Source organism: Equus quagga, chromosome 12 (genome assembly GCF_021613505.1).
Source record: "Equus quagga isolate Etosha38 chromosome 12, UCLA_HA_Equagga_1.0, whole genome shotgun sequence".
In the NCBI taxonomy this organism is placed as follows: Eukaryota; Metazoa; Chordata; class Mammalia; order Perissodactyla; family Equidae; genus Equus; species Equus quagga.
In genome coordinates this window covers 26,588,982-26,601,786 of record NC_060278.1, presented here as the reverse complement: position 1 = coordinate 26,601,786, position 12,805 = coordinate 26,588,982, and the positions used below count along the sequence as shown (strand labels likewise).

General features: G+C 42.2%; 1 protein-coding gene across 3 annotated transcripts in view; it reads right to left on the bottom strand.

The window, feature by feature from the left end:
• Positions 1-11,579, bottom strand: part of IL15RA (interleukin 15 receptor subunit alpha) — a 40,560-nt gene extending 28,981 nt beyond the window's left edge. For 2 of the 3 annotated variants that reach the window (XM_046677934.1, XM_046677937.1), the window contains exon 1: positions 10,786-11,062. In XM_046677934.1, the coding sequence (XP_046533890.1) occupies positions 10,786-10,936 (151 nt within the window). In that variant the 5' untranslated portion in view covers positions 10,937-11,062. The other variant, XM_046677936.1, reaches the window with a different exon arrangement.
• Positions 11,580-12,805: the final 1,226 nt, after the last annotated feature.

The following is a 12,805-nucleotide window of genomic DNA, read 5'->3' as shown; positions in this document are numbered from 1 at the left end:
CTGGGCTTGCATGGTCACTTTCTTGTTTTCCCAGTATATGCAATTATTTTCGAAAGTCCTGGTCTTTAGTGTCTGGCTCCCAAAGGAAGAAAAAGAAGAGGGGGGACAAACAGGGTGCCAACCCTTTAAATCCCCTGGAAGTCACTTCATCTGGTCTGGGAGGGGCTTGCAACAATAGGGAGAGGTGCAACAACAATGGCTGCCTACCTTTTGGTCAGCCCCCTCCTTTTTTTTATCAGAAGCACCAATCAGTGACCACAACACAGACTCCTGATATTTGTAAGACAGGGTCCTTTTTGCCCACCCTGGCTCCTGCAAGTTGTGTGCAAGCTGCTCCAGAAACACCTGCACAATCACCTGTCACATGCCTAAGGGTGGGGTGTGGGTAGCTGCTCCTGTGCTAAGAGCTGAAATTAACAGCAATTTACTGTCCAAGTCTTTCTCTGGAAGTTGCAAGCCTTCACTAGAGTCCAGAGTTCCAAAATAGTTATATCAGACAGATTCTGCCAGTGCAGTTATTGTCTAGGAGGAGAAGTAGATTCTTGATGCTTCCTACTCTGCCATCTTCCCAGAATCCTCTCTATTTTACCCTAGCGTTTTGAACGAATGTTTCCCTGGATATATAATTCTAAGCAGATGGCTCTTCTCCTCAGCACTTTGAAGCTTTCTGGCCTTTATTGTTGCTGTTGCTACCGAAAAGCCCACTATGTGTCTAATTATTGTTTTCTCAGTAATTTTCTTTTCTCTCTGGATACTTAAGATTTTCTCTTCGTATTTGATGTTCTGCAGATTCATTACAATGGGTCTTGGGATGGGTTTCTTTTTGTTTATCTTGCTTAGCAGTGTTTCCCAAATTTGAACATTCATGTCTTTGAAGGCTGTCAGCATTTCTGGAAAGTACTCAGCCATCATCTCCTTGACTATTATCTCTTCTTCACTGTTCTTATTACCTTCTTCTGGAACTCTGATCATAGGATTCTTACGCTATCTGTATTAGTCATTTTGGGCTGCTGTAACAAAATGCCATAGACTAGGTGACAACAAGCATTTATTTCTCACAGCTCTGGAGGTTGGAAGTCCAAGATTAGGATGCCATCATGGTTGGTAATGATGAGAGCCCTCTTCCTGATTTACAGACTGCTACCTTCTTGCTATAGCCTTACATGTGAGAGAGAGAGCACGCGCTCTGGTCTCTTCCTCTTCTTATAAGGGCACTAATCCCATCATGGCTCCACTCTCATGACCTCAACTAAACCAAATTACCTCCCAAAGGCCCACCTCCAAATACCAAAAACAGTCAGTCAATAGCTCTATCCTTCATATCTTTTAAACTCTCCTATTCTCCGTTTGTTTCTCTGTGCTAAACTCCGAGTAACTTCTTCAGACCTATCTTCTAGTTCACTAACTTCTCTTTAGCTGGCTATAATTTGATGTTTCACTTCTCTATTAAGTTTTTGAATAAATATTTGAATATTAATTATTTGCAGTTGATTCTACGTTTATCTCTGACACGTATTTACCAGAGTAGGTCAATAATCAGTTAGTCACAGAATTTTTATTTGAGGCAGGATAGTTGCCTCAAAGTACCCTCCTCCTCACCCTCCTCCTTTTCTGTACATTCCTAAAACACTTTTTATTGTGAAAATCACACACACAAAAGTACATAAAATGTTTTAACATATTAATGATAGTTATTTGAACTTCCAGTCTGATAGTTCCAATTTCTGGGTTTTCTCTGAATCTTGTTTTGTTTATTACTTTGTCTCTTGCTAGTGGGATTTGTGTTTTTGTTATTGTTGTTGCTTTGTTGTCTGTCTTGTAATTTTTTAGTGAATGCTGAACCATACGTGTAGAACTGAGGTAAACAGTATGTATGCTTGAAAATGGGAACACTTCTTCTGCTAGACTGATAACGTGGGGGATTGAGTCAATCTCGTCAGTTGTTGAGTTGAGTTTGAATTTTGTTGTTGCTATGGTTACCTTCAGAAAACAATGACTTAGAATTCTTCTCCTATAATCTCCTGTGTTGGCGGGGGTGGTGGCTGGAGTGTCAGAGGATTTTTCTCAGCATTCCTGCCCCACCCTCATCTTTTTTCCTTCTCTGTGTATCTAGAACGCAAGGGGGTATCTCTCCACACTCTTACCCACGCCACCCCACCCTTAGCAGCTGACTGCTCTGCTTCTTACTTGGGTGCTTGCTTGCCTGGAGGTGGTGGGGTGAGGAAATTTTCTGTCATCCTAGTCCAGCCTCAGTCTTAGGCAGGCCCTGTGTGCCTGGCTCTCAGGGTTGGACCTTTCAGTTATATTGCACTTTCTTTTCATGGCAGCTAACCTCTCCCATTTGTTTATAACAGGTTTTGTGCAGGACAAAGCTTCCTTCCCCTCTTCCAGCAGCAGTGGACCTCCAGTGGTATTGGTATAAGATCCTGAGCCAGGACCAAGTATGTGTGGGTTTATTTCTGGACTTGCTCTTCTGCCCCATTGATATATTTGTCTGTTTGTTAATCTTGACAGCAATACCATGCTGTCTTAATGCTATTAAGTATTGAAGTCAGGTAGTGTAAATCCTCCAACTTTGTTAATCATTTTCAAAGTTAAATTTGGTCCTTTACTGAATTTTAGAATCAGTATATCAATTTTCTACCAAAAGAAAAAAGCTTGCTGGAAGTTTGATTGGAATTGCATTAAATCTATAGATCAGGTTGGGGAATAATTGAAATCTTAATAATACTGAATCTTCTCAATATCCACAAACACAGTATCTCTCTCAATTTATTTAAGTCTTCAGTAATTTATCTCAGAAATATTTTATAGTTTCCAGTGTACCAGTTTTGTACATCTTGTTTCAGATGTATTCCTAATTATTTCATATTTTTATGCCAGTGCAAATGGTGTTATTTTTATTCCAATTTCTAGTTGTTTGTTGCTAGTATTTTGTATATTAATATTTGTATATTGTGTATTCTGCAACCTTGTTAAACTCACTTATTCTAACAGCATTTTTGTAGATCCCATAGGATCTCCCATGGAGATAACCATGTCATGGATTATTTGAGTATATTTCCTGATTCTACTGCATTTCCCTTGTTGGCTCATAACTATGACTCTTTATTGTATTATTTTAGTGGCTGCTTTAGGGTTTATAGTATATATCTTTACCTCATCACAGTTTACCTTCAAGTAACATTATAGTACTTCACGTATATAGTATAAGAACCTTCAACAATATACTTCCATTTCTCTCCTCCCAGCCTTTGTGCTATTGTCATACATTTTGCTTCTACATATATTTTACACTCACAACACATTGTTATTATTTTTGCTTTAAACAGTAGATTACATATTTTATTGGCTGTGGATTTTAATAGATGTTTGCTCTATATTCATCATTTCTGGGTGTTTTGAAGCAGATAAATTTTTCAGAATATCTACTCTATCATTTTTCTGAAAAAGGAAGTCTACTAGTGGTCTTTCCATTGTGAACAGTCCTCACACAAAGATAAATCCATGAGTAATCGATACATGTAGGTCCAAGTATATCAATATACTGCAGCTAACCCAATCAGCCGCATGATGCCCAGTTACTTACTTTAAAAGCTAGACTCTCCTCTTCAATAAATGGCATTGGGAAAACTGGACAGCCACATGCAAAAGAATGAAAGTAGACCATTCCCTTACACCATGCACAAAAATCAACTCAAAATTGATTAAAGACTTGAATGTAAGACCCGAAACCATGAAACTTCTAGACGAAATCATAGGCAGTACGCTCTTTGACATCGGTCTGAGCAGTATATTTTCACGTCCCATGTCTGACCAGGCAAGGGAAACAAAAGAAAAAATGAACAAATGGGACTACATCAAACTAAAAAGCTTCTTCACAGCAAAGGAAACCATCAACAAAATGAAAAGATGACCTAACAATTGGGAGAACATATTTGCAAACCATATATCAGATAAGGGTTTAATATCCAAAACATACAGAGAACTAATACAGCTCAACAACAAAAAACCAACAATCCGATTAGAAAATGGACAAAAGATTTGAACAGAGATTTCTCCAAAGAAGATATATGGATGGCCAACAGGCATATGAAAAGATGCTCAACATCATTAGCTATCAGGGAAATGCAAATCAAAACTACAATGAGGTATCGCCTCACTCCGGTCAGAATGGCTATAATTAACAAGACAAGAAACAACAAATGTTGGAGAGGATGTGGAGAGAAGGGAACCCTTGTTCACTGCTGGTGGGAGTGCAAACTGGTGCAGCCACTATGGAAAGCAGTATGGAGTATCCTCAGAAAATTAAGGATAGATCTACCATATGATCCAGCTATCCCACTGCTAGGTATTTATCCAAAGAAGTTGAAAACACAAAGGCATAAAGATACTTGCACCCCTATGCTCATCGCAGCATTATACACGATAGCCAAGACATGGAAGCAACCTAGATGCCCATCAAGGGGCGAATGGATAAAGAAGATGTGGTATTTATACACAATGGACTACTACTCAGCCATAAGAAATGATGAAATCTGGCCATTTGTGACAACATGGATGGACCTTGAGGGTATAATGCTGAGTGAAATAAGTCAGAGGGAGAAAGTCCAATTCCATATGATCTCACTCATAAGTAGAAGACAAAAACAACGACAAACAAACACATAGCATTGGAGATTGGATTGGTGGTTACTATAGGGGAAGGGGGAAGGGGGGAGGGCAAAAGGGGTGATTAGGCTCACATGTGAGGGGATGGACTATAATTAGTTTTCGGGTGGTGAACATGATGTAATCTACACAGAATTTGAAATATATTATTATGTACATCCAAAAATAAGTAAATAAATAAATAAAAGCTAGACTTTCTCATAAGTACACTGGAGGTAATACATTTGATTGTATCAATAACCTTTCATGTCCACAGGCCTTAATCACATCTTTTGATACTTCAATTATAATCACTCTACATATTCTCTCATAACATTGTTCCCTAGATATTCAATGCAACCAAGTCTCACATTGTTTACAATCTTCTAAGCTCCTTGAAGGTGGTGAACATATTTCACAGTTGGTACTCTCAAAATGCTAAGCCCCGAAGGTGATAGGTGTTTTCTGAAGTTAGTGGCTTGTGAATATATAGACTTGAATGGAGGAAGTAATGGAAATAGGAGTAAACTTAAGGTTCTGGGATTTTCAAAACTCTGAAGTAGCCAAAGAACATGTGAAACAAGTCCTAACAATCATTTAAACGAAGTCACCAAAATAGTGTGTAGGACCACACCCCTTTTTTACTTCCCAGAACTTGTGAATCAGACTTCTTTATCTATCAAGTCAGTTTACACAGTCTAATATGTGTAAGTACCTCTGGCCTAGTCTCATATCCAGAGTTCAGAAGTTATCAGGTTAGCTTGCCCCTCCTGTTCTTTAAGGAGAGTCAGACTCCATTCCAATATTTTCTTTCTCTTACTCTACCATTTAAATGCCTACAACATGCTAAGTGGGTAGGATACAAAGAAGTCTAAGACGTGATTTCTACCCTCAAGAAGCACACTGTGAAGCTGATGTAGCAAAAGCATAAAGGCCTCCATGTTCACGGTAGTCCATTTTCCTTCATTATTTTTCCGGCTGAAATGGCAGCTGAGCCAACACATTTCCTTTTGGCATTCACTGTAAGTACAACCTGTAGCCAGGTCACTGCCCTTAACTCATTGTATTCTTTCTCTCTCAGGCTCATTAACTGAGTTGCCCACCACACCTTTGGTGTGGTAGGTGAATTCATCATAGTTCACGTTCTTAAATAATGACTTCTGAAGGTCTGGAATTGTTGAGTGGCTGTAGGTCAAAGGGCAAAACGGGAAGAATGAAATACATTCTGCACTTGTAGGACTCAAGAGGAAATCGGCCCCCTCTTCTCTCCCTTACCGACACTGCCTTGGTTCAGGATTTCCTCACCACTTACTGGAACTATTGCAAAAGCCTCTGGCTTAGCTTCCCGCCTCCAGACCCTCTTGACTACAGTTCATTCTTCACACTCTTTACAAGAGTAACCCTTCCACCATGCAGCATCAATAACGTCCTCCTGCCCAAAGACCGTCAATGGCTCCCCACCCACAGAAAAAAATCAAGTCTTTCCAAGTAGAAAACCTTCAAATAAAATCAGCCATGTGCAATGAGTAAGAGGCATATGACTCCAAGAGTAGATACTAGGTGATTTTATACATTAATTCTCTTGGTTATATACTATTTGGTAAAATCAATTTGGCAAAAGTAATTTGGCCCAAAGCAAGCTATTGAAGTGATGATTTGATTGAAAAAGGATATCCCCAGAAATATTCCCGCCATTTTTTTGTTTTTAGACTTTGAGAGGTTTCCCCTTGCCCTTTTTGTTCTATATGACTAATTTTCATCCAATTATTCCTACCCTGTGCTGTCCAGAACATCAAACATTTTGAAACCACCTAAATATCCAACCATTGGGAGGTAACTGAAGCCTGCACGTAGCTGTAGCAATAAGGAATGGTTTAAACAAATTGTCAAGGATTATAAAATGTATGTGTAGTTTGCACAAACATTACATGCAGTGAGATTGTAAAGCAAATGTGCAAAATGTATAGTCATAAAAATATCACCAAACAAGATCAGCAACAATTAATTAAAGATGAATTAGAAAAAATCCAAAATTCTAGATCTTTGTGTTATGTCTTTTGTAGTATTATTTATTTATTTTTCTTATTACAAAAGTGAGTCAAGTTATGAGAGAAAACTAAGAAAAGACAGACAGCTACATGCACATGACCATAACAGCTTGCTACTCAATGACAACTACTTCTAGATCTTCTAGTAAAAACTGAATCATATGATACATGCTATTTGAAAGCAACTCCATTTTATTTATGCATCTTCCACTGTTGAACATTTAAGTTGATTTCAACAAATCTCATATTTTGTATATTTAAGTTTTTATCACTTTTTTTTTTGCTGTCAGTAGCAGCACAAAGCAATAGTAACTAGATAAAATTGATCTGACATGAAATATAAAAGGTTTGGGCAAAACTCCCCAGAATTCTGAAAAAATGGTTTAAAAAAATGTTTAAAGTCACATAAATTGTAAAACCACCCCCAAGTGAAATGAGACCCTGGACAACCAAACCCAAACTGGTGAGCAGGAATATTCATCTTCAAACAAATCATCGTCTTCTCCAGCTGCTTTTGGCAAATCACCTGCAGCCTTTCAGGTCGTGAGGATCTTTAGGAAGTAAATGACCTCCTGCCCAAGATGATGGACTTCCCCTTCAAATCAGGCCTTTTGAATAAGAACAGATGACAACAACTTGCTGTGTCTATTAACACTGTAAACTAGCAGGACCAGATCTGAGACTATATTATTTACTTGGCTGGTGATAAGGAATGGGCTACTCTCTATAATTTCTAACCAGGATCATACTACCCAAGTAGTAAATTTAATAATTTGGACCCACTTCCCTTCCCAGCTTACTTAAAAGCATCACGCACCCTCTATTCTGTGAGCTCTTTGTCCATCTTTACTCCAATATCACACCGTCTTGATTACTGTAAATTGATAACATGTCTCAAAATCAGAAATGCTGTTCCTCCAACTCAGTTCTTTTTCAAAGTTGTTTTGGCTATACTAGGTGTTTTTGCATTTCCACATAAATTTTGGAATCAATTTGTCAAGTTTGACAAGAAAGCCTGTCGGGATTTTGCTCTGGGGAGAACTGACACCTTAATGATATGGATTTGTCCAATCCATGAACATGGTATATCTCTCCATTTGTTTAGATCTTCTTTAATTTCTCTCAACAGTGGTCTGGTTTTCAGTGTGTACATCTTTTATCAGAGTTATTCCTAAATATTTCATACTTTTGATGCTATTACAAATGATATTGTTTTTTTAAATTCAATTTCCAGTTGTTCATTGCTAATGTATAGAAATATAATTGATATTTATATATTGATGTTTTGTCTACAGCAACTAACACATATATGGACATCGGATATTCAAAATAAGTGTAAGAGCAATTCAGCAGAGATAATCTTTTCAACAAATGGTGCTGGAACAATTGGATATCCTCATGCAAAAGAGCCCAAAACCAGACCAATACAAAACCTTCAATCCATACTTCATATTATTTAAAAAATTAACTCAAAATGAATCATAGACATAAATGTAAAACCTAAAGCTATAAAACTTCTAGAAGAAAATATAAAAGAAAACCTTTATGACCTTGAGTTAGGTAAAGATTTCTTAGATATGACACTGAAAACATAAGACATAAAAGAACAAGTCAATAAGTTGAACTTCATCAAAATTAATTTTTTTTGCTCTTCATCAAAATGCACTGTTAGGAGAATGAAAAGACAAGCCACAGACTCTGAGAAAATATTTGCAAATCATGTACCTGATAAAGGATTTGTATCCAGCATATATAAAGAACTCTCAAAACTCAATAATAATTCAACAACTCAATTTTTAAAAAGGGCAAAATGTTTAACCAGACATTTTACCAAAGAAGATATATTGATGGCAAATAAGCACATGAAAAGATGCTCAACATCATTAGTTATTGGCAAATGCAAATTAAAACTATGAGAGACCACTACACACCTATTAGAATGGCTACAATGAAAAAGACTAGCCAACCACACACACACACATAATTTGGTAACTATGTGAGATGATGAATGTGTTAACTAACCCTATTTTAGTAATCATTTTACAATATGTACATATATCAAATTATCATGCTATACACCTTAAACTTACACAATGTTATAAACCAATTATATCTCAATAAAGCTGGGGGAAAAAACATTTAAAAAGGTAAAAGAAAAAAAAAACAGACTGATCATACCAAGTACTGACAAGCGTGTGGAAGAACTGGACCCTGCTGGTGGGAATGCAAAACAGTACAAGTACTTTGGAAAGTGGTTTGGCAGTTTCTTAACAAATTAAACATACACATGTCATATGATCCAGCCATTCCACTCCTAGCCATTTTTTTTCTACCCAAGAGGAATGAAATCCTGTGTCCACACAAAATCCTGTGTGTGAACGTTCACAGCAGCTTTGTATGTAATAGCCCAAACCAGAAACAATGCAAACGTCCATTAACAAGTGAATGGATAAACAAAGTGTGATAGCCATGCAATGGAACACTGTTCAGCAACAAAGAGGAATAACCATAGGTACAAGTTACAACACGGATGGAGAATTCTCAGAGTAACTGCTATGAGTGAAAGAAGCCAGACAAGAAAGAGCACATACTGTACCACTCCACTTATATAAATTCTAGAAAATGCAACAAATCAGTAGTGACAGAAAGTGGATTGTGGTTGCCTGGGGGACGACTGGGTGGGAGGTAAGGATTATGCAGGATGTGAACAAACTTTTGATAAGGATGATTATGTTTACTCTGTTGATTGTGGTGATGGTTTCATGAGTGTATACATTTACCTCTAAACTTATCAAATCGTGCGCCGTTTAAATGTATGCAGTTTATTATCTATCAATTATACCTCAGTAAAGCTATTTAAGAAAAACTAAGGGACATCAGGAGCTACGAAATGACAGCAATACCTTTCTGAGGTCAAAGAGCGAGGCTGTAGTTGAGGACCTTAGAGATCTTGCTGGAGTGCTCCTCTCTGCACTGTGAAGGGACGGCTCATCCTTGCTGGGCTCTGACAGCTGCATTTCACTTTCATATTGTGCAATAGGGCTGTCCCAGGCTACCAGCTATCTTCGGCATCTCTTTAGGGGTCACATGGGACACTGGCTAGCCAGCTGGGAGAAACTGACCAGGTCACCAATATAACTCAGATCCTCAGATGTAGGGAAAAATCTCCTGAAAATAAAACTTCATGAAACTTCGCAGGACTATGGAGTTCACCCCAAACCAGCCAGCAGCAACCGTGGTTGGACGGCTTGGATCAAGTACTGGGTGGACTGGCCTGACTGGATGTAAGTTATTGGAAGTCTTGCTCAAACACCCACACACACAAAGAGATCACGGGGTGAGTACCTCTCCCGGGGAGTCCATGGGTGGCCTTCAGTGAGGCCCTGACCCCAAAATTATACAGAAGTTTTGTAAGTATGTGCATTCATGCATTTTTCTGGGGAGAGGATTTGTAGCTCTCCTCCGACCCTCAGAGAGCTCCCTGACTGTAAAAAGATTAAGAAGTGCCAACGTGAATAAAGCCAGAACCCTCGGTCCTTTCTCCTCTCTCCTCTCCAGCTTCCAGGATCAAAACCTACGAGTCCTTCATTCGCTTCTTCCCTCTCAGATCACATCTACCGACCTATGTTCTTCTCAAATACAGCAAGCCATCACCAACTTCATTTCTTCTCAAGTACGATAAGACATCAGCAGCTTCATTTCTTCTCGAGTACACTAAGCCATCACCAACTTCATTTCTTCCTCCCTTTGCCTGGGAGCGCGTACTCCAGGCAGCACCCCACCCCGTCCCCTGCGCAGTCCTCTCACGGTTTCCTGCTACTTAGAATTTGGAGTTGTTTCCCAGGTCCCCAGGTGTGCAACCTGCCCAACACGTTTCCTCTCTCCGGCGACGCAGTCCCTACCCCGTCCTACCACCACCCACCCATATAATTTGCTTTTGCCTAGGGTTAGAGACAGGGTTGTTTTCCTTGAGACACGGGAACAGCTTTCCTCGTGGCGCTCAGAGAACCACACTCACGTATTTCTCCAAACTGCTGTAAAACTCCAACCCGGAGCCCCAGTCGCAAAGCCCGGCAATCCCCTTTACCTCGGAAACTGGGAAGACGTGGAATTAAATGCCTGGCCCCTTGGCTCCTTCCCCTGGGTGGCCAGGCAAGCCGGGCTGGGTAGGGGCGCAGGCACGGGCGCTCTGCCGTTCCCCACCGCTGTCTCCACGTGTCCCTGACGCGAGGGTGCATCGCTCCCTCCGCGATCCCCGGCGGGCACACACCCCCTTCCTCGCGGACCGACTCACCGCTGCGGTAGGGCGCTCGCTGCCGACCGCCTAGGGCTCCCCGGCCCCCTCCCGCCGCCCCCAGGGGCGCGCGCCTCTCCCTACCCGGAGTCACCGGCGGCCGGAGCAGCAGCAGCAGCAGCAGCGCGGGGAGGGCGCTGACCCGGCAGCCCCGGAGCCGCCGCCGGGCCATGGCCGGACGCTCCCGCCGGCCACCTCCCGGGCTCGCAGCGGCCGAGCCACCCCGCCGCCCGCGCCCGCGGATGCGCGAGGGTCCCGTAGGAGGCGGCCGGCGTAGCTCCCCGCACTGGCCGCCCCGCGAGTCGCATTCGCTTTCGCTTTTGCTTTAGCCCCCGGAGGGCTGGGGAGAGGTGAAGAGCTGTGACAGATCCGTGACTCAGCATCCCCACCCCCTCTAGGAAAAGCCCCGGCACCGCCGTGACCCCCGCCCCGCAGACCCGGTCCCCGAGCGCCGCCGGCAGCGAGGAGCGCAGACCCGGGACCGTCACCTGCGGAAGCCCGGGCCCCGCTCCCCCCGCCCCGTCCCCTTCTCTCCTCGCCTCTGGACCCTAGAAGTCCGTTGGGTCTCTGGTCCCCTGCAGAGGGAGTGCGCAAAGCCGGGGGAAGCAAACTTTCCCGTAGACGCTGCTGGGGGGCGTTCGCACCTGGCTTCTCCGCTCGCTGGCTCTCCTCCCTTCGCTTGCCTCCGCCTGTGGCTCCGGCTTCAACTTTCCGACGTTCCCTGCGCTCCTGGACCACGAGCCGGCGGGTGAGCGGCCCTGCGTGCGGCCGGAAAGTCTCTTCACGGTGGGTGACAGCGCAGTTGTCGCCGCAGGGCGACTGGCCAGGTCACCTGCCCTGTGCGCCCAGGCCCGGCAGCGGGAGCAGCCCAGGCCACCTGCTCGCTCCTGCTCTGGCTCCCGGCGCCGCCACTTTGTCTTACTCCCGCGGCCGCTTGCTTCCCCAATAAAATTTCAAATATTTGAAATGGGGATGAGAGGGAGAAGGAGGGAGGATCTCAAAGTTACTCATCTCTTAGTTCATTTCGTTATTTCGTTTCGTTAGACGAGTTCTCCTAGTCTGCCATCCTCCTCTTTTGCAGGCGTTTTGGTTTACCTTTTTTTTTTTTTTTTTTTTTTTTGCTGAGGAGGATTCACCCTGAGCTAACATCTATATTAATCTTTCTCTATTTTGTATGTGGGTCCCTGCCCCAACATGGCCACTGAGGTGTGGTGTAGGTCCAGACCAGAATTGAACCCTGACGCAGAAGTAGGGCACATTGAATGTCACCACTAGGTCTCCGGGAGCCCCTGGGTGTTTTGTTTTTTTCTCCCTTGGGAATCTCAAGTTAAGTCTAACATTACTGAGTCTATATACAAGTGTATAACAAGAAAGCTCCAGATGCACAGTCTGAATTCCCAGTTCTGGGAGTGAAATTTAGGCAAAATTAGACATCTCTGGGCTTCAATCTGTCCCCCAGGGTAACATCTTGAATAAGTATAGTGCAATATTGCAACCAGGAAATTGACGTTGATGCAATCCATAGCCCTTCTTCCAGTTTTACCAGTTTTCCACGCATCCATTCATTTGCACGTGTGGATTCTGTTCTGTGCAGTTTTGTTGCCTGTGTAGATGTCTGTGATCCCTACCACCATCAAGACACAGAACCGTTTCCATCACCAGGATCCGTCCTACTATTATCTTATAGGCACAGCCACCTTCCTTTCTCTCCACCCCCGCCCCCCGCCAAGTCCCTAAGACAACCACTGTTTTTTTTTCTCCATCTCTGTAATTTCATCTTTGAAGCATGTTGTATCAGTGGAATCATACAGTA